Raw genomic sequence first — 26258 nt, forward strand, 5'->3', positions numbered from 1 at the left:
CTCGTTGACGATTACAAAAAGTATGTGGTTAGGTTCGACACTGAATCAATTAGTGGGGTTACATGTCTATATATGAATCTGTGCAACCATTTTGAATCAGACAAAATCCAAAATAGATATGATTTGATTTGTAACATTGTCAAATGCTGCCCAGCACTGGTGTTCACCAGGCCTTGTTTTCTTAACCCAAAATGTAATGTTCTGGTTCCAATTCTCCAAAAAACATTACTGACCTCTCTTTGTTTTCCTAAGGACACAACACTGGACCCAGGAGAGGATGTGGCTCTTCTCTCAGTGAGCTTTGAGGATGCTGAAGCTACCCAGGTCTTCCCAAAACTCTACCTCTCACCAAGCATCGAGCAGTAAGTACATTCATCCTTCCGTCATTTATGTACATACAGTTCTGTTGAGAATTATCTGTTAACTTTGATCACAGTTTAGTTGTCTATCTGATCTAGTTGGTGATTATTATGCTACATGTTTTCTTCACTTCAAAAGCTGGTAAAGATAGAGGAAGTCTTTCTGTGCTTCTCACTCGTCAGTCCCTCTGGTTTTTAGAATCAAAGCTATGGTGAGCAAGTTGAACATCTTGCGTCATATTATGTCGCTGAGGATAATCTCCCGCGTTTATGTCTGAACTCATTAGTCACTTTTCCTAAAGACTTTAAGTAAAAATGGGAAAACTGGATGGATGACACAGAGTCTGTTTCAACCAGGGATGACTAGATGTCTGCACACATCTGGGTTGTAAAACATGTCTGTGTTTGCAGGTGGTGGTTTAATACTTTTATAAAAGCCGTTTGCCTGTTGCAGGTGTATCCAGAGTATTTTCTTTTTCTCTTGTTACATTTTGTGTGTGCATTTGTCTCTTCTCGTTTTATTGCTTTTGTGTGGTAGTCGAGACAGATTTGTGTTTCTATACGTGCATGAACAAGTGTTTTAATGTCCCAAATGAGGGATATGCCTCCATTTTCTGGTTTTATCATGTTTGCATGCTTGCAGCAATATTCCAGTTTGGCTTTGCTCTCAGCACAGTGTCCTTGTATGGGTAGATGTGTTTTGTGTGTTTGATAGAGAGAGCCAGGTATGGGCCCACTCTTACCTCAGGGCCTCACGGTCTGGCCGACCATGCTCGGAATAATCTCAGACTGATGTTTATTTACAAGCACACGCCCCGTCACACCAGGTTAAGATGCTTCTTCTCCCACCACCACTGCTTTTTCTTACTCTCTGTCTCTCCCTCTGTCTTTCATTCTTTTCTACATCCTTGTCTCCAGTTTCCATTTTCCATCTAATCTTCCTTTTTATTTTTCCACACTTGTTTGATCTTTTTATATATTGCCGAACCTTTCCAAATATGTGTAAAAAAAAAAAAAAAAAAAAAAAAAGATTTTATTTATTTTATTTTATTTTGTAAATAAAAGTTAAATTCTGCAGCCTTAAGTCTACAGCAGCAACACACAGGCATGAAAAAGGTTCAAATTGGTCTGGAGCGAGATTAATCTACATTTTTCACAAACAGCGCAAGTTGTCTTCTATTTTTTGGGTAATCATAATCCTATCAAAAGTATTCACACTCCTTGAGCGTTTTCACATTTTGTCAAGTTAAAACCCCAAACTTGAGTGGATTTATTGGAGTTTTATATGAAAGACAGACATATGGACTTCCCCTGTCATTCTATCTGTATTTAGAGCCATTTCCTGCCGGTTTTCTAAAGGTTTTCTCCAGGTTTGTCCTATATTTTGCTCCATCCATCTTTCCATCAACTCTGATCAAATTTATTTTCATTGCTGAACAAAAGCATCCTCCCAGCATGATATTACCACTAGCAAGTGTCACCATGGTGATTGTGTGTGTGTTCAGAGGTTGGTTTCTGCCTCACATAGTATTTTTGCACAAAGGCCAAAACTTTCATTGCTTGTGGAAATTTTTTACCCCTTAACTGTCACCACAAGAACATTTATATGCAAGTAAATGGGTCCATGTAAACGCAGGTATACTCATTACAGCATTTTCAAGATGCTATTTGACCAACAAGTTTCTGCAGGAAGAATGTTTACAAATGTGTCTTCTTTGCAAAAGTTATGACAGAGAAAAAGCAGGCATTGTCCATTTTTAAAGACTTTCAAAAATTCAACGAATCTAAAGCTTTGATCAACACCACTAAAAGCGTTTTGTTTCTTTTTTTTTTCTTTTGCTTGATATCCAGCATTCTGAGCTGGATATTTAGCTAATACTCTACTTGTAAAATTGAACAGCTCTTTATTTTTAATGGAGGCAGAGTACACAGAAGAAGTGGCTTTAAAGTGTTAAGGGCTCAAGTACAGAGGGAAGAGCAACAACTAGAGAAGCCAGAATAAAACTCATTAATTTGGGTTCACAAACTCAACATCGATGGCTACAGACCCAGGATGACAGGTTGATTCATGAGTGAAATTGTCTCTTACTGTGCTGACACAGTTTGCCCACTTTTAAATTATGTATTTTGCAAAACATATAGAGGAAAATCAGTTCATAATTCAATAGAGATTTATGAATCTGAGGGAAGAAAGTATCTGACTCTCAAAGACCAACATTACTTGCAACAGACAGTTGATGTGAAATATTTACTCTCCTAAGTACCTAGAATTAGTCATTTTTCTTTTATAAAGTAATTATTTATTCCAGTGAAGAGTTTCTAAACTGACTTCAATCATACTGTAACATATAAGTAAGATCATGGTACACTGTACATAATTTTAAGCCACCTTGTAACCACTTTGGCTGTTTGCATTATCCATTTGGAAGACCTATAACAAACAGTCTCCCATCAAGCAGCTGCCACTCCCCTTCTCCACAGTTATTCCAAGTTTCTCCCTTTCTCCTCTAAATGTAACGGTCAGTAGAATGGCCAAAAAGTTCCACGTTGGTTTCATCAGACCACAGGACATGTCTCTTAGGATGAAGATCTTTGTCCTGTTTCTTCTGAAGTAATGGCTTCCTCCTCACTGAGAGACGTTTCACTGTGGATGATGATTGTATCTTAGCAACTACATCCAGCATCCTCAATGATCTTTGGCTTTAGCTCTGGGTAAATTTACACATGTTCGACCAAAATATATATTCATGTCTGAAACAGAAAACCTGTCTCCTTCCTGAGCAGTACAATAATTGGACATTCCCATCATGTCTATACTTGCGTATAATTGTTTGAACAGAGGAATGCAGCTCCTTCAAGCATCTAGAAATTCTTCCCAAGGATGAACCAGACTTGTGCAGCTCCATAAATTCTCTTTCTGGTATCTTGGCTGGTTTCTTTTGACTTTCCAATCATGTCAAACAAGATGGTGTGTGTTCTAGGTGTGAACTCAAGACACATCCACAGGTGTGCTTTCAATTAACCTAAATGTGTCAGTTAACCAATCAGAAGTTTCTATAGCCAAGACATCATCATCTAGGCTCTCCTTCATTGATTGTAGAAATAGTAATTATTATGTATGTAAAACCTCTGATTTTGAAGACATTAATGAATAATTAATGAATAATCTATTGTGACATTTAACAAACAGAAATACTTTTGGTAATTTTAACTAACCTAAAAAAGAGACATTTGTTCTGATCTCATTAAAAATAGGTTTAAATAAATTATAGTCCGTAGCATTCAGAATTTATTTTGCAGTGAAACTAATAATATTATTATTTCCATGCTATGTTATGCAGATGCTTTGTCTGCACTGATGAAGATTGACTCACCTGAGCACAATGAATTATTGAAGTGGAAACAAAGCTATCTGACCCATTGTCTAAATAACAAATCTTGTAATAGCACATTCACCCATTCATGTTTTTGGATACATGAATGTCCTTGGCAAAATACATTGGCAATGAAAAACAAAATCTAGCCTTATATTCACCTTACAGCATGTATAACTATAGAAGATGTCAACAGATGGTGCTTTATCTTTGAGTTTATTTTCAAAATTTAAATAAATTACCTTTTAAAGGTAATGGGTCTTTTAATTAAGACCCATTATGTAACATTCCATGCATGACACTGATGTGGTATCATTGGTTAGTTACTCTATTATTTGATAGAGTAATCACCTGCATTTCTAAATAAAACACCTATTACTTAGGTGTTTCATTTCGTAAACATAACTGCATTCAGTAGTTTAGGTGTACAGCTTTTCTAAATCACCTTTGTTATCTCAACACTATTCCTGCTTCATGAATTTAATTTAAAAGGTTTTATATAATCTTCTCATGTCCTTAAACTTAAAAATATGTAGTGTGTGTGTGTGCGTGTGTGCGCGCGCGCGTGCGTGCGTGCGTGCGTGCGTGCGTGCGTGCGTGCGTGCGTGTGTGTGTGTTTTTGGAAATGTAACATTTACACTTCAATACAAGAGAAAAACATAAATGAGTCCCAAACACACACACATACACAAACACACACACACACACACACAAAGCTGATTCTCCTCTTCATTATGATGACATGAACAGGACCTTATCCGCATGCAGTAGCTAATTACACGGCACAAAAGGTCACCTACCTACTGACTGTCCCACATAATCCTCAATTATTTCAGGTCGCGCACATCCAGGAATAAAGCCAAGCCACATTATGATGTCTTAGACATATCTGTCTGCCTTTTCTCCATCTTTTGACCAATTGATTTGCTTGCTTTTAAGAGGCGTAACACAGGTTGAATGGACATGTCGATTGATGAGGCTATCTTGAAGAGACGTATTAAAATGACAGAAAACGTATGCGTATGGGCATTAGTGACCAGACTGACGCCGTTTCAGCGGCTTTGGAGTCTGTACTCTGCCAGCATCATGCAGAGAGCAGACCGAGGGAGGCTGAAGGCGGCAGAGAGTGGGGAGCTATAAGGGGAGGTTGCCGGCGGAGCAGCGGGGGGTTGGATAAAGGAGGAGAGGAAACGAACCCTCTCAGAAACATCACAAAATGCAGGGGCTTAAGAGCGCTTCATTGAGCCAAGCTCCCATTTTCCAAACCCTCTCCTCCTGCTTAATGTTGCCTCTTTGTCTCGTGATATTTGCACATATGCATATCAAGGCCATCCATGAATATGCTCTGCTGCATGTTTTTGTGCACCTTTTTTGTCAGCTGTGTGGGAGTGTGTTAATTCATGACCCAGGGCAAAAAAAAATGAAGTCTTATTCACCGTTGTTTGAAGACCGCAACGTATTTGTGAGTTTTAGCATCAGTGTTGCATCCATCGAGGGCGCTTCTTTATTTAGCATGCAGATACTTGTATATATGCAGATGTGTAACCCTGTTAGCTTCCCTCCGCGTCCCCGCTGACCCTTGTTAGTCTTTGCTCCTGTGTAGCTGCCCATTATCTCTGCATTGGCTCCACTGAAGAGGAAAACTCATTTGCTGCAGCGCGCCTGCACACGTCTGTGTTTTTCTAGCAAAGCATTTGATCGACGTTCAAGAGGCTCGGCGTCGATTCCAGTTATCACAAATGTTCACAGTATCTCATCAAGCCAAGAGGGAAGAAAAAAAAATTGCATCAAAACAGATTTGGAAAATGTTTAAATCAATCCGCATTTCCATCAAGTTGTGACTGTAACAAGTGACAGATTCACAGACTGTCTCAGCTTTGGTGTTTGTGCAGGGTGTCATATCAGCTACATCTACTCGGCATTAAAATGTTCGGAGCTGCTTCGTTTTTGCAATTTTTCTGTCAGTCTGTATTTGTGTACAGAGTCTTCCAGATGTGTTTATGTCCCTTGAACCTTTCCACATTTTGCAACATTACAACCACAAACTGCGTTGTATTTTTTGGGGGAATAGACAAACACTTAATAGTACATGGTTTATAAATGTTTTTATGAATTAAAAACATTCTAATGTGTCTCATGCTTTCCTATTTAGCCCTGCCCGAGCCTATAGTTTGTATGGTTGTATTGTTGAAGTTGGGCTTTACTACCTACTCCTATACTTAGACTTGAATAAGTAGGTTAACATCTACCCTCTGTACTGTATGTATTGTAGACACATTAAAAACACTCCACAGAAGCCCTGATCCGATCCTCAGCCATATCATTTTGGGCAACCCAGCCATAATTTCGGTTCGTCTGGCTATTGAACTAAACTCAAGGAAACATCCATTACATACATCATGCTTGTTCGTGGCTCTTAACAGGTCAGGCTTTTGTTCCCTTTGCAAAAGACTAAAACTTTTATCTGAGATTGTTACAACAGAACCAAGCCTGCTATGCATGCACAAGGAAATACATTTGGACTTACATTGTATGTACTTGCTGATCAAGAAGACCAATGATGCAAAAAAATAAAAGGTGTGATCAGAAATATCTACTTTATAAAAAAGCTTTATAATACTTGAGACTGAAAACGAAGTGTAATATAGATGACAGTGTTTACCAATGTCTCAATTTAAGTTTGGCTTATAATTTTTCAAAGTAATTTCTCATTTCTTTCTAAAAAGTTTTCTTTTTCATTCTTCAAACTTGAGAATGAAAAAGCTTATATATATATATATATATTTGCAACATGCATATATGGAAAATATTCCAACATTATTTTTCTTTAAAGATCTATAAAATACTATCCAGTCCGAATTTTGTATGTTTATCCATCACTTAGCTTGATCTTTTTAAGTTTTTAACTCCTGTCTCCTCGGTCGTATGTCTCTCCACCCCCGTCCTCGCCCCTCTTGTTTTCCACATGCATTGCCGCTCGTCTCCTCTCCCTCCGTCTTCCTCTATGCTTCCATCATTCTCTCTCTCTCTCTCTCCTCTGCTGATCCCTCTGGCTGATCCTCAAAGGGAAACTGAGCGAGTGAGTGGGACTTAAAAGAGAGGAAAGCGCTGTGCTCTCACCAGCAAGGTCGTCCCTCGCTCGACTGAAACGCAGCGCGGAGAAAAAAAGAAACAGCATTCATTTTCTCTTCGCTTACACCTCTCTACTTTTTTTTCCCTTCCATCACTCCTGAGTTGTTTGATATCTCACTTTTGCTGTCTTTCAGCAAGAGCTTGGATCTAAGCGCGCTGAACGCACACTAGTAAGCCCCCTGAGCTACAGTGTTATACCTCCATTCCTATTCCTCTCTTTTTCCTGCTTTTTCTGCTGTTTTTCCTCCCTCTGTCTTCAAACGCAACACCACTCTAATGTTTTCAGCCCCTTCAGAGCGACAAGGGGGAAAAAAACACGTTGAAGTACCCCAACAAACACCCACGTTTTCACCGATAACATTGAGCATCCGAGCACCATTGCACAGCCCTCTGATTTATTTGCTTCTCCTTCTGTAGAAATCATTGATTATTTGAAGTGCAACACCTCCCAACCTGCCATTCTGCGGGTTTAAAAAAACGCACCTGCTTAAGATTCAGTGTTCATTGGTTATATAATATTTTACGCGACGTCTGGAAGAAAATGTACTGTGAAACGGATGGTGTTACACTCATTTAAAGTAGCTGTTAAATTCATGTAGACATTTAGAGAGCATAAATAATTTAAGCTTTGATGCAAAGTTGTTGCCAGGTTAAATCAGGTCTTTAATAGATTTTGTTGGGGTGGAGGTTGTGGTATTATCAGGTCTAAAATACGGGCTTCATGCGTCCCAGTGGGATGAAAAAGTAATCAGGAAGGGCAATAGTATTCTCAAAAGGATCAGCCGGGTCATGTGGGAGTGTGTTGCGTTTTTACCAGTCTGGTCAACAATCTCAAATGCACTGCTAAACAAATACTGCAGACAAAAAAAATGTTCCATAAATATTTATTCATCATTTTTCGCCAATATTTCAGTAGATATGACTGCAATATAAATATGCAACAGCAAGCAAGCTCAGTTTTATTTCTGAGAAACAACTGTTTGCTTAAATGAAGGTATTCTTTCTTTTCTGGTCTCACAAAGTGACTATGAAGTGTCACGTGGACCAAACCATCATGGTACAGGCATCAACGGCCGGTACCAGCAAGGTTCACCTGTTTCATTTCACATCTTCAGTGATATAAATTTTTTAAGCGAAGCTTTAATTGCATTATTTACTGCTGTTTCACACAACCAAGTATATTTATTATTTTTTTTTTTACAAAACAGCATTCACAGTCTAAGGAGTCTCTTATGTGAACAATAAGCAGATCAAGTGTCCTGAATTAAACCTACACACAAGTAAGTCATCATACATGAAGCAACAGGGCAGATTGACATGCCTTGGTTTTCCTGTGTTTTTACTACATTTATTGATGATGATAAAAAAGAAAGATGTTTAGGATATTCAAAAAAAAAAAAAACTGAGTTGACTGCTTGCATATTTTTAAACAGGCTCCAGTCAGCTTCACCTAGCTACAAACACCAGATAACCCTTTTTTTTTATTATTATTCTTGAAGATCACACCTGTTAACATAATTCAAGGTGTCAGACAGATTCTGTTCCACACAAAAAGTGGATCTTTGTGCAGTTTGTGTAAAACATAAACAGTCTTTGACATTCTTGGTTAATTTGCTGTTAACATATTGGCTTTAATGCTGTTTTCAAATTATATTTTCACTTATTAAGAGATGAAAGACGCTGTCCTAACATGAAAAAGTAACCCTACGCTCTATGTTAAATCATCCATTAATAACAATTAACCAATTTTTTTTTTTTTCAGAAAGTAGTGTTAAATTTTATTTTCCCTACACTAATTACTTTTTGATCCGAAGACGTGTTAAATCACTTAAAATAATGGCGTTAAACTTTTTGCCACGTACAAAAGTGAGGGCATTTATTTCTCTGTGATTTCTTTTTTTTTTTTTTTTTTTTTTTTTTTTACTTTTACATGCTCAACACTTCAAAATCAAAATAAAAAGGCTCTCATACTTCTGCCTTATTAAAACAGACAGGTATATAATTTCTGAAATTTTAGATTCAGTTACTATAGGCTTTTTACAGAAACAAGAACAAGAGTTGAGTTCAAACATCTTCGCTGCAACGCTTATTAAACTACCTGTGCTGATCAAATATCTATCATCTTTGTACTTCAGTCAGGGGATTTGCAGAAATCATCTCAAGGGCCACAAAAGGCCTCTGACCCACACTTTCGACATCATCCATTCATTTTCTGTACACACTTGTCCCTAGAGGGGTCTGGAGAGGGGTGCTGGTGCCCATCTCCAGCGAACGTTTCGGGCGAGAGGCGGGGTACACCCTGGACAGGTCGCCAACTTGTTGCACACTTTGGACACCCCTGACTTAAATAGAATCTGTCTGACAACTTGAATTATGTTAAAAGATGTAGAAAAGCAACACTTCATACCTCAATCTAAAGAAGTCTTTGAAATGATGTAACAAAAGTGGATCTTTTTGTGTGCAGAACTAACTAATGTGACGGTCAGGAGTTGGACAGTGTGCTGTAGTTAATGAAACCATGAAATCTTGAAGAAAAATGCCCAGTCTTCAGTTTGGAAACTTTAAACTCCACTTTGGGATAATGTTCAACAGAAACAACAAAACTAAGCTTTGGTAACTATTTCTGGTGAAGGCAAGAGAATTAATTAAAAAATAAATGCAACCGCTTTCAGAAATTTCTCCAACAATTAACTCTTTTTGGTTCCACTCGTGATGTATCTGTGTGAAGGGAATGTCCCCTGGAGCAGATACCTGCAGCAATAAAAGTCCTCATTAGCACGGCTCATTGAGGCTGCACCTGTGATAATGCAAGATTAGAGGAAGTAATGAGTTAGTGTCGCTGCAGCTTGCCATCAGAATCCCATTGGTTATTTCCGGCTATGGACTCCTCATAAAGAAGCACTTATCTTCTAAGACATTGATTTCTGGCTACATTTTAGCCTCCCTCTCTGACCATTTTTTTTTTTTGGCCGGACTCGAACCTCTTTTCATTAAATGTTTTATTTCTTTCTTTCTTTATTTTTTTACACTCACATCTCGTTTACCTGATTTTCCCAAGCCCATGAGACGAGTCAGATACATCTCTCCTTCCCCCAGAAAACCTGCTGCATTGCATAAAGAATCGAGTGGGCACCGTCTCTGCCCCCAAACCAGATTTAGGATCCCAGAAAAATCAACACAGAGAGACAGTTTTAGGCTGCAGTGGACTAATGTTTGTGTATCTGCATTTGCCTGTAGGTGCTTCTGTGTGTGTCAGTTTCTGTGTGTCCACACATGCTTTACCCTGAGCGTGCGTACGTGCACGTCGGCTTGTGTGGGTGTACACTTTGTTTGCGCGTGTCCTCTCTCCAGGGTTTGTAGAGGTGTGTTATTGACTTTGAAAGTCTCTGCATTTCAATCAGATTTTTTTTTCAAGGTTTTATGAACATCTTGTCACAGTCAGAAATTGTCAGTCTGATAAAATAAATTCTCCACCAGCTCGGGAAGCACTCTTGACAGTCTGAGATGTCAGTGCAGACGGCTGGCTCTCCCCCACTCCAGCACAGGCTGCTGCCTCCTTCCTGTCTCCTTGAAGATTCCTACTTTGCATGTTTCTCTGAAGGAAACTTTCAGATGTTGCTTTGTTATGAAAAGCAGAGTTTCTTCATCTCAGAACCTTTCCTAAGTCGTTAAATATGGACGGAGTTTTTCCTGCTTTGAGAAAGTAAAATGTTTGCTCCACATCTGATTGTTTTGAAAAAGATTCAAGCTCTTGTACTTTCTCATAGATCTTGCACGAACTTGGTGTCTGTAGAGATTAGTTTGGATACATTATGAACCAATCGTAAAAATGTGATCTTTCTGTATCAAAAACTTTTTGCTATCCTTCCAAATTTAGATTGATTTTGATCAAATAAACTCTTAGTTTTAATACTTAGAATGGCTTTCTCAAATTAATATGAAAAAAACTTTGCCTAGTTTTGAAATTTTCGAAGATTTTTGGAGGCCTTTTAAACATTGGGCCAAGGATCAGAAACCTGACTATGGATACATTTTTATATTCATCTAAAGAAAATTGTGCAAATTGTCCTTGTGACAGGCTTTATCACATTAAAAGTTTTTTTGTTTTTGTTTTTGTTTTTTTTTTACCAACTTGTCTCATATGCAAAATGCTAGTTCATCTGTCAGGTTTAAAAGTCTGTTTTCCTCCCTAATTAATGGCAAACTTTAGAAAACCATAGAGCTATTTATCAAAGGAACATTAAAACATTACAACAAAAACTGGCTGCTTGGAGGCAAAAGTAGAAGAAAACTAGAGTTGGAGTTTGTTTGGGAGGGTGTTGCAGTTCTCTGAACTTGTCCTTGTTCTACCACCCTTTTGTTTCTTCAAATAATTCAAGTTTATTCCAAAACTGGGAGTTAAGGGTTTATAATGGATAACACAATCGCCATAGCAGCAACTTTCAGGACTCTTTAGGTTACCAACAATGACAAAGACAATCCTTCTGAAGTCAACTAAAAATAAATGTTCACTATGAGTGATAGCTGTATAGTCAAAGCCTCAAAGCAATCACTGGGCTTCCTTAGACACATTTTTAACAATCACAATTGGAGTTGTTGTGCTGGTTCAATTATGACTTTACTTATTATCAGACATAACTCCAGGGTGTACTCTGCCTCTTGCCCAGTGACCGATGGCGATAGGCACCTGCCCTTCTGCAACCCTGCACAGATATACGATAGGTGGATGTACATATTTAGAATTACACATCCACATTTGCTTACAATTTTAAAACTTAGAGACTACATGTTTAAAGTCCTTCTGTCTTTCTCCGGGTCCCAGAAGGATCTACTTCCACTCTAAAAGTGGTGCTTCAAGCATTTCATAATCTGATTCTGTCCCAATGGTTGATATAGGGAGATCTGCATAATTTCATTACTGTCAGAGGAGAGGTCACCGAGTTCTGTTGCCAAAGGCCAAAGGTCTCTTCGTCCCTTCTCAGAGGAACCGCACAATGCTATTTTGTCCAGAGAGTCTTCATCGAGACTCGTCTTGCCTTCCAGGCTTTTGGAAATAATGAAGGCAATCAAAATGGAAATGTTCTGCTTTTGAAGCTACATTTGAATCCCCAAACAGTTCATCTTGGCCTCATCTTTCACTTTCATCATGAATCACAGCTGCCCTCCTTCCTTTGGAGCCTTTATCTTTTTCCCACGCTGCTACACACACTCCTCCAATTCTCGCTCACAACACGCACAAAACACACACATAAACAAACAAACCGAGCTTCGTCACCATTCACCTGAGTCACACAGGATAATCTCTCCATTTGATGAAGTCACAGGCAGCCCCATCACTGTACTGCATGAGACTCTGCGTGTTTACATGTACACAGTCTCCTGTAAATATGTCATGCAGTGGGTTGGATCGCTCAGAGGGTTCGACTCAGGCAGCATGTCTGCACGATGACTCCAACATGTGTGGGTAGTGCTGAGAGTGGTGTCACCAGTGGAGACGGCAGCGGAGACACTTCAGGGTGCCACTTGGGAGAGTTAAACACCATTATGTCTTGATTCTGAGTCCACCCACAGGAGGTTCAGTTTAAAACATTTACAGAGTCTGAGAACACCTCTTTGTAAGTAATACAGTGCTTTCTCATGACCGGTACGCTCATTGTTTCCCATGTTTTGGTAACTAAACCAGGGATAATCAGGTGTTTGTCAGGTCTTTAACCTGATGTATTACACTCATTGTTTAACAAGGACTAGCCTGTGCCCTGAAAGCTTGTAAAACCTGACAGCAATTACTACCAGGAAGGAAATACAGAGACTGCTCTAGTTAGTTTTACTTGGTAGGTAACGCCTATTGGTTTAAGTGTTTTTGGCCAAATTTCACCTCTTTCCAGGATGCACATAAAAGGTCAATGTCCACGTAGGTAAGTAAGTCTCCACATGGCGTGGACAGAGTCCCACAGTATGCATACCCGAACAGCCGCTGCAAAATGCTGGCTCCGATGATTAGGCCCAGGTACAGCATCTGTGACTAATGATGAATGTGTACTACTGTTTTATGCTGTAGAAGTGTTGTAAACACTGAGAGGAATTAATGAGGGTGAAAGCAGACATGTGGACAGGTACACTTTGAATTGCCTTGTTGCTGAAAATGTGCTATATAGATAAAATTACCTTACCTTACCTTACCTTACCTTACAAAGTGACATTGAGAAATAAAATAATAAGAAATAAACAGAACCGACAAAGTGCTTTGATCTGTGTGGTGGCGCGGATGGTAGCTTGCAGCAAAAAAGCTCTTTTTGCATGAAAGTAGCATGTTCTTCCCGCATGTTCTTCCCATGCATGTGCTGGTTCTCACTGGGTACTCCACCTTTCTCCAACAGTCTTAAAAAGACGACTGTTAGTTTAATTGGTTTCTCTAAATTGTTCGTAGGTGTGTGTGTTCATGGTTGTTTGCCTGGTGAACCCCACATTTTGACCAATGACCTCTGGAAATAGGAACCAGAGACCCCACCAAGTACAAGTGGGTAAAAAGGATGGATGGATGGACAGATGGGCAAAAAACATCATTCAATTCTGTTCTTATCAAGTTTATAGGTTTTTTCAATCATATATGGTGAAATTTTTATATATTTTCTTGATAAAAATGTAAAATATTGAGTGCATTTCTTAATGCTCAACTTCTGCTTTTCAAAAATTAAAGGCTCATGGACATCCATAGAACAAACGCAAGAAATATTTAACTTTATGAAACAAAAATAGAAAAAGAATTCAAAATAAGGTAAAAAAAATCTTTTTTTTCCCCTTTTTCACTCAAAACTAATTGTGATGCACTTTTTTTCTAATAATACTTCCGAAAATTCAAATGTTGGTCATTTTAAAAGTTATCAAACCTATTGATTATGTTTTGAGTCTTATCTTGTATACACAAGTAACTCCCTGAAACACAAGGTCTTATTTCCCATTCAAACATGTTTTAAATAGATGATAAAAGATGATCTATTTGTGCAGCTTTTACTCAAAAGTCCATGTGGTGTAAAAAAAAAAAATCTATATTTGTCACTTTTTACCATGAAATGGTAAAATGGAAAGCTCATGCAGTCAAAATAAAAGTGATTTGACTTTTATTTTGAAAGTGCAGTCACTCTCAAAATAAAAGTCGAATTTTCACCATAAAATGTATTTGGGTTTGCTCGTGACGGCTGCGGGCCAGTCTGGAACATTTAATGGACTAAAAGGCCCTCTTGTTGTAAAAGTCTGTTATAAACCAATAAATCTCTCAGCATTTTACCCTAATTCTGAAAACCACATTGAAAACAACTAATAAAACTTTAAGAAACATGAAACCTGTTAAAGACTAAATCAAAACCTCATGGTAAAAGGAATTCAGCTTGAGTTGGGCTTGAAAAGTTACAATTTCTGATTCCAGATTTTGTTTTTGTTAAATGGTGTGAAGTAGTGTTTGGGTTTGCATCTTAGCCCCATTTATCCATCTGTTTTTTATTTTTGTTAACTAGAACTGAAGCTAAATATGAAGGGTCTGACTAATCGGATGGAAATGGTCTACACAAATACAGAAGTTTTTGAGAAGTGAAGGTTAAACTCAACGTCTAATCTTCCGCCTTCACATATTTGCAAATGTTAAAGCAGCAAATTTCAGCGTGCATCACATTTGATCTGATAGTTTCCAATGACACAAATGAATGACGAACGCACAGCCAACTATTCTGTAGCTCTGTCCGCATTTCCATCTGAATGATGTGCAGCTATACTTAGATCTGTGGGAGGATAGATGGGCATCATTTAGGTTTTCATTTTCAAAAGCTTTTCTCCTAGTGGCTCTGAGCTATTTTCAATCGACCATTTGTTTGTGCACAGGCTAATGCTAATTATGTGCACAAAGCCTACTGTAAATGGTAGCTTTGGAGTACTTGAGAAAAGGATTTTGACAATGAAGACGTCTTCATGACATGGCCTGCTTGTCTTTGAATAGAGCCTTGTTAATATTCAGCTGCGCACTAGTTTATGTTGCTGTTATTTCCATTTGCAGACTTTCGCTTAAATTTAATATCTTTGTTCTGATTCCACCTGATGGGCTGAGTTTCTTCCTGTTGACCTTGTTTGACATCAATAAGGCATTTTTTGTTTCCCTTTCCATGTAAACAGCCGTGGATTTGACTCATGGCAGCAAGGTGGAGCACGTGGGAGGAGCAACACCTTTCTCATAACTCCCCTTGCGTTTCTTTGGAATCGTCTTATGCAACTACTTTTGTATATGTGTCACTTACCGTAGAAGCGAGAAACTTTTTCCTACATGTTGGGAAGAATTGTTTGTCCATGATTAGTACTGTGATTGCATTAGCAGGCTGTTGCAACCTTTTTTTTTTACTGTCACCATTTTATGTGCTTCTGTATTTGTCATCTCTAAAATTTGGCAAGAATATTGCGTAATTCATGCAAATTTTGTTTCTTTTTATCAACTCAGAAGTTGGTCAGAAATGAAGGGTAAATGACACCCCTGAATTGTTTATTTTGAGTTTGTCTTTTTAAATGACATACTAGATAAATACGACATTCAGAGACATGGGTTGTTTCATTCCCGGTCCGTTTCTCCTGTAGTGTATAGCTAACATTGAAATTATTTTTTTTTCACAGTATTAGTTTGTAAGACGGATATGGTATGGTAGATAATTGAAATAAATAGTTTGAGATTGATGACAAACTTTAGGATTTGGAGAAGCTGACTAATCCTTTAACATTTTGAAACCTTTTCATATATAACTTATATTTCTCTACACCAACAGACACTCTTGTAATATTTTATTTTAATATTGACTTTTAGATCCTTTTCAGGCCAGTTTCTGAAGTATGACAGCATAGAAAATGTTAAATGGACAACTGAAGGACAAAAGAAGAAACCTCTGGCTTTAAAAGCTGCTTCTAGCAGATGAGCAGAATCTACAATCTTGCCTTTAAAAAACTGTTCAGACTGCAAAAAAGACCAGACGCAGAATCTGAGACGTCTCCTTGGGTTAGCAAGGTTTCTGCACTCACGCTGGAAAAGTATAAGATTTGAAGTGCTTTCCATGTCTTTCCATGTGCTTTCCATGTATGGAAAAGAACGCAGATGAAGTTCTGCTGTATTGAGTTGTATATTCAAACTTCATTTCATACTCAGCTGTCTAAATAATTCAACCATCCATATCATCCATTAATCTGTCATGTTTTGTGTATTTTTTTGCCTCCATTATTCATAAATTACAATAACGTTTATATGTTTATGCTCCAGAATCCTATGGAAAAGCAGCAAAATTCCAAAGAAAAACTTTTGTACCACATATATCTATACATAAACAGAGGTTTCACCCTATGGTTTCAAACAGATGAAACTATTTCTAATCCTTCTGTGACTTCCCTGCTGTCATGAAGACTGAAATAAAAATAGAAATCTGTGGAAGAACCCCTCCCATCCCTCTATTTGTCTTTAAATGAGCATTTAAAGCATTAAAGCAGTTTCCTGAGACCTTTAACTCGTCCTCGGGGTATTCCCTCAGTTTTTGCCCCAGATCAGAAAGAAACGAGGGAGTCGCTTCGGCGCTGGGTTAGTCACCGGGGAGCTGCAACAGCAGATTTCCAGATTAAATAAGCATGCGCTAATCACTAATGGAGCTGTGCTCCAGGATTAAATCAGAGGGACGTCAAAATAATAACTGAAGGAGAATGAAGAGAATGCCACAGGCTTGACTTGCTCTTTTTTAAATTGTAATTCCTCAGTTTCAGGTAGACTGCAGAAAATGTTAACGTGCTTCATTTTAGGATTTGTTGTGCTGTGCAGTGAACGCTCACTCGCATAAAGTCAGGCACAGTCACGCACGGTCTCAAATTGCTCCTGGAGCCACGAATACCTCTAAAAATAGACCCGGCATTATACATGATATTTAACATAAAGCAAAAATGAGAGCGACTGCTAACTGTTGCTTCTGTTTCCTCCTTCATCAGCGCTCTGGGAGGCTCCTCGGCACTTCACATCCCAGCGTTCCCCAGCGGAGGATGCCTAATTGATTACGTCCCTCAAGTGTGTCAGTTACTTACCAACAAGGTAAAATATGTGCTGCTGCTGATGTCCTTTGCACAGGCACGGGGACCCTTGATGTGACTGCTTTCAGGTGTATAAATCAGTAATTGCATATGTGGTGCAACATCTACTGAAAGGTGTGTGTGTGTGTGTGTGTGTGTGTGTGTTCATGCACGTGTGTCAGGCCGATGCAACGTGGGCGTACTGGCCGGCCTCCATAGGCTGTCTGAGTGCTCTTTGGCCTCCGCAGGTTGACAAGCAGATATGCAGCATGAACGCGGTGTAATGTCATTTCCTTCGAGGCAAAATGCCCATCCCCCCCACCCTCCCTCCAACCCTCTCACACACATATTCTCCATCTCTTCCTGTTCATGTTACAGTCTGACCAGCAGGAGCAAGAGGAAAAAGATGCATCTGACTGCCTTCTGGTTTTTCAAGTCAGAGCCACTCCCTTAAAAAAAAAAAAGACGAGTTCTGTTCAGAACGTCTCGGCCTCTATTTAAAAAGAACAAGCACAAAATGTTCAGTTCAAAACACCTTAACGACATGACTCAATTGGTTTCAGATCTGCTGTCTTGAAGTGGTTTAGCTGGATCATTCTGAACCTACAAATGAACAGTTCGGCAGAGAACGTCTTAATTCCCAGACCACTGAAAATTTAACAACATCCAAACAAAGCAAGAAAATAAATAATGAAGCTTGAATGGGAAATTCAATTTGTCTCTTTTTTTTGGGAAACCAAACATTTTTAAGAATTTCTGATTGCAGGATTTCAGGCTCAGTTTTCTGTTTTGTTCCTTCTCAAATGTGCACCGTGTATGTCATCCAACACACTTCAGATTTCACCTCTTCTGGTATTTAGCCGAAGTCGATCGTCTTCGCGTTTTGTTAACTACATATGTGCCATTTCTGCTTCAGCGAGACCTCTGTAGTCCTGATGGGTAGCTCAAACCATTTCGAGTTGACAATATAAATATGTTTTTTTTTTTTATGTGGGTTTCAGAAGACTGTAAAGCATCATGCAAGACTCCAATTTTCCATGAACTTGACTCAAAGTGCTCCCTAATTGTGAAAAGGAGAGCAACTGACACAAAGGTTTCAACATCTTTTACAAATAAAAATCTTCAAAGTGTGGCATGCATGTGTATTCAGCTCCTTTGATAGCTCTAATTAGAATCCAGTGTACCCAGAAAAATTCACCCAATTACCAAATAGTGACCAGATGCGTGTACCGTATTTTCCGCACTTTAAGGCGCATCTAAAAACCTTCAATTTCCTCAAAAGCCGACAGTGCGCCTTATAATCCGGTGCGCCTTATATATGGACCAATATTGAGCCACAAGAGGTCTAGCAACTACGGTAAGCAGCCGCCGACTTCATTTTCCCCGTAGAAGAAGAAGCGCGTGGTGCATGCTGGGATAGTTGTCAGAACGCTGGTTTGTTAATAAAGTTTGATAATACATTTAAAGCCGGGGGGGGCAGAGGGGTCGGGGGAAGAGAGACAGAGACTGCGGCGGCAGTGTGTCGGTTGGTCTGTGTTACCCAGAAAGCAGTTGGGCACAATATCGCAACACCTACACCGTGAGTGAAACAATGACTGGGGCAGCCTACTATATAAAGTACTCGGGGACCACTTCTTTACAAATGTGGATGTGTAATAATAGAGTACGGAACAAATTGGCAACCCAAACTGAAGCATCTATTTTATGTGCCTTATAATCCGGTGCGCCTTATAGTGCGGAAAATACGGTACTATAATGTCAGTAACATGTATCAGTCCATGGTAACTCTGGAGGAGCTGCAAAGGCAATTATTAGATGTGAACTCCTCGAATCTAGCCTTTAAGAAGGAGCGGGAAGAAAACTGTCATTTGATGCAATAAGTCATGTTTGGAGTTTGCTGCAAGCCTTGTAGGAGACACGGCAAAGATGAAAGAAGGTGCTTTGGTAAGAGCACCTTGAGTTGAACATGTGGGCCTGGAAAATTAACACTGGACAATAAAATTGATTTTACCTTACTTTAGATTTGATAAAAATAGAAAAAAAATGAATGTAAATACTAGAAATACTTCTATAAAATATGTCAAAGGCTTAAAAAGTGCTTAACTTTTTAACTTCCTTCGGGACAATGACCTCAACATTCAGCCGGAGATAAAATGGAATGGTTTATATCAAAGTGTGTTTGTGTGTTTCAATGGTCTAATCAAGGTCTAGATCTAAATTCAATTTAGGAATTGTGGAAAGACCACAGATAATTATTTTCACAAGATTAGTATTATAATCTTCATCTTTGTAAACAAATGTTAGTTTTGTTTTTTTAATAAAAAAAAAAAACTGAAGAAAAAACTAATCAAATTTTTCATAAAAATAATTTTAAAAACTCTTACAATGTTCATGCTACTCCACCACACTTGCATTCTGCAAACAAAATAACAGCTTCATGTACAGAGGAAAAATAAGTATTGGACATATCAACGTTTTTCTTTGCTAACTGTATTTAACTGAAATGATGCGTAGCTCATGAAAAACAACTCCATAAATTTGTTCAATACTTATTGTGTTATTTCATTGCTTTACACAAATTAATTTGTGGACCAATTTGTTTTGTTTTCTTTGCATGTCTGGATTACTTGCATTGTTGCTAACATCTGGTGTGAGTTTTATGTCAATGGCCCCATTACCGACAATTAAATTGAGAAAAACATTAATGTGTCAACATCTTAGGGATACTTCCAAAATAAGAGCTATGACTCAAAGTCATAATAACTTCAAATTCACTTGTTAAAAATGAACTAGCAGCAGAATTAAGCTGAGTAAATGTTTGGTTTGACCGACTGTCATCTCTGCCCTCCAAGTTAATGGCGGTGCTGCAACATGGCAGAACATATGGATCGTCAGGATGATTAATCCATATAGCCACTTCCTAACCGTACACAAAGAAAAGAGCAACAAGCATTGCTGGCACTCTTCTTCGAATATTATGACTCATTTGTGACTCATAATATTTCTAATATTTGAATCTTATCCTTAAAATGAATCATCTTGTCACAGAATGACTGTTGGTAAGTTTTAGCCGTAAAGATAAAATATTATCCCTTTTTTTTTTTTTTTAAGTTAACAAATCTGCGCAGAGTTACGCTATCGTAGCCTGCTGACAAAAGATGCTCCTTTGAGCTCTTTTGTTTGCATCTTATCTGCAGCATAAGTCATTTAATGTCTTCAATTGAGGTTTGGTTGCTGCTTTAGAAGCGCAGAAGCAACCTCTGTTAACTTGTCAAAGACTCCTGAGTGTTTGGTAGAAGAATACAGACAGAAAACTGAGGTCAGAGTTCCCTCATGTCTAGGTGTTACATTTTTTTCTGGGACAGTTTGGTCCCAGTGGTGGATGTTTTAACTCTCGACATCCACCACACTGCTGACACAAACAGAGTAATCTGATACCAATCTAGTTTGTTATGAGTCAGCCAACTTCTGTGAGTCTTAAACTTCACATGAGCCCTTTTTTGTTTTTGTTTTTTTTATTACTGGTCTTGCTCTTGGATTTCTGGTCTGGATAATTATGAAAAAAGACAGAATCCGTCCATTTTCTTTTGCTTATCCGAGCTCCGGTTGCCGGGGCAGCAGCCTAAACAGGGAGACCCAGACTTCCCTCTCCCCAGCCACTTCTCAGCTCCTCCAGGTGAATTCCAAGGTGTTTCCAGACCAATTGAGCAACATAGTCTCTCCAGCGTGTCCAGGGTCTTCCTCTGGGTCTCCTTCCTGTGGGACATGCTCAGGACATTTCACCAGAAGCCCAAGCCATTTGGTGAAGCAGCGGCTCTACTCTGAGTCCCTTCTGGATGACCAAGCTTCTCACCCTATCTCAGAGGGAGAGAACAGGCTCCTTTATCATGTATCCACAGTTTTGTTCTGTTGGTCACTGCCCATAGCTCATGACCATAGATGAGGGTAGGAACGTAGACAGACCGGTAAATCAAGAGTTAGACATTTTGGCTCAGGTCAATGTTCACCACTGCAGGCGCAGCGTCAATCTACCTACCAATCTTCTGCAAGTTGCTGGTACAGTTATGAAAACATTTGCTTCTTCTTTTCTTTCCTTCCTTTCTCTTTCATTCCTTGATTCATTTTCTTATCTTTCTGTCCTTCATGCCTTTTTTCTTTCCTTTTTCCCTTCAGCCATGTCTTCCTGGTTTGATTCGTCCTTTCTGTTTTTTTCCCTTCCTTCTTCACCTCCACTCTTCATTCCTTCTGTCCTTCTTTCCTTATTTGTCACCCCCTTTTATCTTCCTTTTTCCAACCTCAGTTTTTTCCTTTTTTCTCTTTCTGGTTTTTGCATATAGACATATCTGCAGTAAATGTTGGGGCTGCACAGTGGCGCTGATATTGGTAGAGCTGTTGCCTTGCAGCAAGAAGGTTCTGGGTTCGATTCCCGGCCTGGGGTCTTTCTGCATGGAGTTTGCATGTTCTCCGTGCGTGGGTTTTCTCCGGGTACTCCGGTTTCCTCCCACAGTCCAAAAACATGACTGTCAGGTTAATTGGCCTCTCCAAATTTTCCCTAGGTGTGAGAGTGTCTGTGCATGATTGTTTGTCTTGTGTGTTTGCCCTGCGACAGACTGGCGACCTGTCCAGGGTGAACCCCGCCTCTCGCCCGGAGAGATGGGCACCAGCAACCCTCCCGACCCCACTGAGGGACAAGGGTGAAAGAAAATGGATGGATGGATGGATGCAGTAAATGTTCATGTTTGGAATCATCAAATGGTGATTCCATTTAAAAGTAGACAGAGAATTCAACCAATGATTCTGGGAAATTATAAAATTACAACCTGGAAGAGCTGGATTACACACAACATGGAGAGCTTTTTCAACCCATATTCATCTCTCGTTGGGTGGCACATGTAACCTTTAAATGCACTGAATCAAGCATGATTTGAAGGTACAATTTCCATGTAACATAACCTCTTCCACACATGAAAGTTATGCTATCAAATATTTTCTTTTGGTTATTCTTTTTTTTTTCTGCCCACTCTATACCGTACATAGTGAACGCTTAGACAACCAAAAAGCCTTTATCTTTATAAAACCATATAAAAGATCGGGGCAGGAATGGGTGACAATGTAACTGAATGTGCAAAAGCAGTAAAACGCTACCTGCATTATTGCATCATCTTCCCTGCAGCCACAAGCAAACACAATAAATGGATGCACGGGCGAGCAGCCATGGGCGCGGGCAGGTCTGAATACCTGCCGAGCAAGCTCAACTATGTTGCATCACCCGGAGCTGCAGGCAGCCAATAGGAGGTGGCAGCACACTGACAACAGCTGGGTGTGGAGGGGGGGTGCAGAGCAGGAAGTCCATTCTCAGACTATGTGTAAAAGTTCGGTGATCCACACTTCCTTTAAGATGCACATACAGGCTCAAAGTGTTATTAAATAAACACGCGTTGACTATGTGGCCTTGCAGCTTTTCACAAAGCTGCACAGCCGCCTCCACCGTTTCGAGTAATCACAAATGAACCAAAGCCTGAGTCACAATGGGCGTCTTTGTTTGAGAGTTCTACAAGCGATGAGACCGATCAAACACACAACTGCGTGCGTGTGAGTGTGTGTGCCACATATTACTACTATTACAAAACGGTATCATTCATACATGAAGGGTGACTAACCCAAAAATATGCAGCTTACTCTGCACAAAATGATGAAACGTCTTGGCTAGTATGTGATGCACACTGTGTAAATGTCAATCAAGTTATTAAAAAAAATAAATCATCATACATTGTCAGCTTAAGTTTTCTTTTAATATTGAGGGGATAATTGTGGATATATACATACATGACTAATAAACTGAGATAAGTATTTTGTTTTAAAGTGTTAGAAATAAACATCTTATATTTGTAACCAGTCCAAAATGATTTATACCTCTAGCAGATAATAAAGTTTTCATAAAATCATTGTATATTTTAATAGACGTCCTGTCTTAAAAGAATAAAAATAAAGGGGAAAGCAGGATGATTTTTCTTTTAAAGTCCAAAAATGATTTATTCCGTTCTCCATAATCTATGGAAAAAAGTATGTTACATTACAGCATGTAAACTGGCTTTTTGCTTGCTTCCACTTTATTGGTGATGAACTGCAGCCTTTGCGATTTAAAGATCTCCTTGATTAAAATTCGAGTTTATTCTACAAGTTCATTGGAATATATTAGCCAAAATATATTGCACACCAAACAGTCCTTTGTGAGAAGAATATTGTGCACAATGAATATACAATGGTGATCTATTTGCGGTATAATATGCACATTTACTTCAAGACAATAATAAAAAATTAAAAAGATCACTAAAGCTAAATCTGTCAGGGGTTTGAATAATTTCGGGCTTAACTGTATCTACCGAGAGATTAATTTATATTTTGTCAACTTTTTTTATGAAAAATGTAGGTTTTCCTCCCCCGTTTTTAAAACATGTTGGAGCCTATGTGTTGAAGTGCCTGTGCTTGTGTTTTTTTTCTGCTCATACTTTTGCTTCGTTCTGTCCAGGTACAGTATGTCATACAAGGTTACCACAAACGGAGGGAGTACATCGCTGCTTTTCTCAGCCACTTCGGAATGTGAGTCGGTTTTCCACATCTGCATCAGAACTCAATAATGAATACGAAACCATGTAAACAGTGTGGCGTGTTTCAGGGGGGTGGTGGAGTACGACGCAGAGGGATTCACTAAACTCACTCTACTCCTCATGTGGAAAGACTTCTGCTTCCTAGTTCACGGTAGGAGGCTCAAGCACAAACTGAATGATTGTGTTCAGACACATTTTCCCTAACATTCCTCTATTTAATTTTTCTTGTCTCTCTGCACCTTGTAGTGGATCTCCCGCTGTACTTCCCCAGGGATCAGCCCACCCTCACCTTCCAGTCTGTGTACCACTTCACCAACAGCGGTCAGCTCTATTCTCAGGTGCAGACGTCGTATCCCTACAGCCCACGTTGGGATGGCAACGAGATGGCCAAAAGGGCAAAGTATGTAACACCTGGATCCTACTGTAAGTGCTACTTATTGTGATTTGAAAGAACAAGCCTAAAACTTCAACCTTGTTCTTTCTTTCAGAGCCTACTTCAAGAGCTTCATCCCTCAGTTCCAGGAGGGAGCCTTCGCCAATGGCAAACTGTAGCTCTCGTCTCGCTTTGACATTTGCTGGAGTGTGTCACTGTTTGTGCTCTTGTGTATTGTTTTTTTTTTTTCCTTTTTTTTCATCTGCAAAGACTTTGAATCCTGCTTTTTTTTTTCACTGAAGCTGATGGGAGAAGCCACTTTTTTTTTGTAGAACTTTGTTTTCTAGGCGTCATAAAGATTCATCATAAGGGTTGACAGCAGAGTAAAAACGCCATCATTCTTGAAGCTCTGACAGAAAATTAACGTGACAGCTTGTGCTGCGCTATTTCTTACAATGAATATTGTTTTATGTATGACGTCCGGAAACTCCGTGCACAAATTTGCTTTAAAAGGAGCTGAAAGAACAAGCTTTGTTTACTCGCTTTCATCATATTGTTGTCAAGTTGTGCGCAGCTGTTGATGTTAAAATACTTTAAAGCTTTTCTTATTCACTTGAATGTTTCCTGTCTTAAATGATCGGTGAAGACTTTTACTGACATGTCGACAATACTTTGAGTTATTCCCAAAAATGTTACTCCAAAATTTTCTTTCAGTAAAATACTTTTCTCCTAACTGCCATTGTCTATTCATTAAGCAGGTCTGATATGTGTGTGTATATGTATATATATATATATATATAAGTATTTTTTTTAGAACCTGCTCATCATCTGCTAGAAGCTAATGTAGTTATGTGGCTCCCGTAAATATTATCTGTCAGCAGGATGCTGCCTAGAGTTATTTTGGTTTGATCATATTTCCGTCCTGAGAATTAAGTGTGCCATTCAGAAATCAGAATGACATGAAATGTAGCATGCACAATTCAAATATGATTTGTTATCTGGTTAATTTGTCAAATAACACCACATTTACCAGGAGGAATAAACTGACGCATGATTGTAAAGGACAAGCGGATAGAAATAGTTTCCACATGGTGGCTCACACTGAAAACACACCAACAGAAATGTAACCTAACACCAAGGTGCTGGCTGGAATTCTGAGCTTGTTTACTGTGCAAAAAATAATAATTAATAATTATATATATATATATATATATATATATATATATATATATATGTGTGTGTGTGTGTAAACATCGAACAAGTAGCTGCTGAAAAAAATAGCGAATGACTTCTGGTTAAAGCTGCAGTGAAAAAAGAGCTCATGCAAATGAGGGAAAAAATGCCACAATAACACAAGAGTTATGTGCACAAATTACCTAAGCGATGTTTCATCACAATGCGTCTTTCTTGCAAACACTTTTCCAACTAATGTTTTTTTTTTTTGTTTAATCTATAACCTCACAAAGCAGTTTGCCGCAGCAGGACGACAGCGTTCCTGTAATCTGGAGACAGGAAGATAAGAATGTGTGTGTGTGTGTGTGTGTGTGTGTGTGTGTGTGTGTGTGTGTGTGTGTGTGTGTGTGTGTGTGTGTGTGTGTGTGTGTGTGTGTGCATGCTCACTTGTTTGCATCATTAAATACGAGGCTCCTAGTTCGGGGTCCTTCCTGGCCAGAGGCGCAGCCCCTCGCTATATTTATTGTCTGTAAAGCAGCAACTGTCAGGTCTAATTGAGAACTATAGGCTGAATGTATCTGGGGCATTTAATAGCATCAACCCTCTAAATAAAGTAATTTAAAAAAAAAAAAAAAAAAGCAAAAGAATATTTTTCAATGCCCCACTCCGCATTTGTCGCTCTAACCTTTCCCGACCTGCTTTCGAAACATCTCGTCTGTCAGCCGCAGGATAAGATGCTTTTATTTTGAGGGGAGCGCGGAGGGGCGGTGGGGGTCAGCTTATTTAACAAGATCAAGAAAAGAATAGTTGGAGATGACAGCGGGCTCCAGGCGTCACGACCCTGAGCTCAAAAAGGTAACGATTGATTTTGATTTTTTATTTTTCCCCTTTTTCTCCCGCTAAGAGTTGGACCGTCTGAGTTTAACCTGGTGTTTAAAAGCACAGTCACTGATTCATGAGCTTAAATGGAGATTACAACACCACGGAAGGTAAAGTTCACCAACTCGGGAGTGTCAATTAGGGAAAGCATTCATTCCCTCCTGAAGTTTTTCCTTCAGTTGCTGACGTTGACCCAAGCTGACATAAGCCCTTTAAATAACTCAAACAATTCCCTCCAAAGTGGCCTAAACTGCGTTGCAGAGTCACATCTAGTTAGCCTCCCGCCTAA

At 39.0% G+C, this 26258-nt stretch overlaps 1 protein-coding gene across 1 annotated transcript in view; it reads left to right on the plus strand.

Moving 5' to 3' along the window:
* The window catches only part of babam2 (BRISC and BRCA1 A complex member 2), an 82067-nt gene extending 57417 nt beyond the window's left edge, over positions 1-24650 (plus strand). Inside the window, exons 7-12 of the mRNA XM_008399672.2 lie at positions 253-362; positions 16859-16958; positions 23466-23536; positions 23613-23695; positions 23791-23944; positions 24033-24650. Coding sequence (XP_008397894.1) covers positions 253-362; positions 16859-16958; positions 23466-23536; positions 23613-23695; positions 23791-23944; positions 24033-24096 — 582 coding nt within the window. The 3' untranslated portion in view covers positions 24097-24650. The remainder of the gene's footprint in view (positions 1-252; positions 363-16858; positions 16959-23465; positions 23537-23612; positions 23696-23790; positions 23945-24032) is intronic.
* Positions 24651-26258: the final 1608 nt, after the last annotated feature.

This window comes from Poecilia reticulata, chromosome 22 (genome assembly GCF_904066995.2).
Source record: "Poecilia reticulata chromosome 22, P_reticulata-male-v2, whole genome shotgun sequence".
NCBI lineage: Eukaryota > Metazoa > Chordata > Actinopteri > Cyprinodontiformes > Poeciliidae > Poecilia > Poecilia reticulata.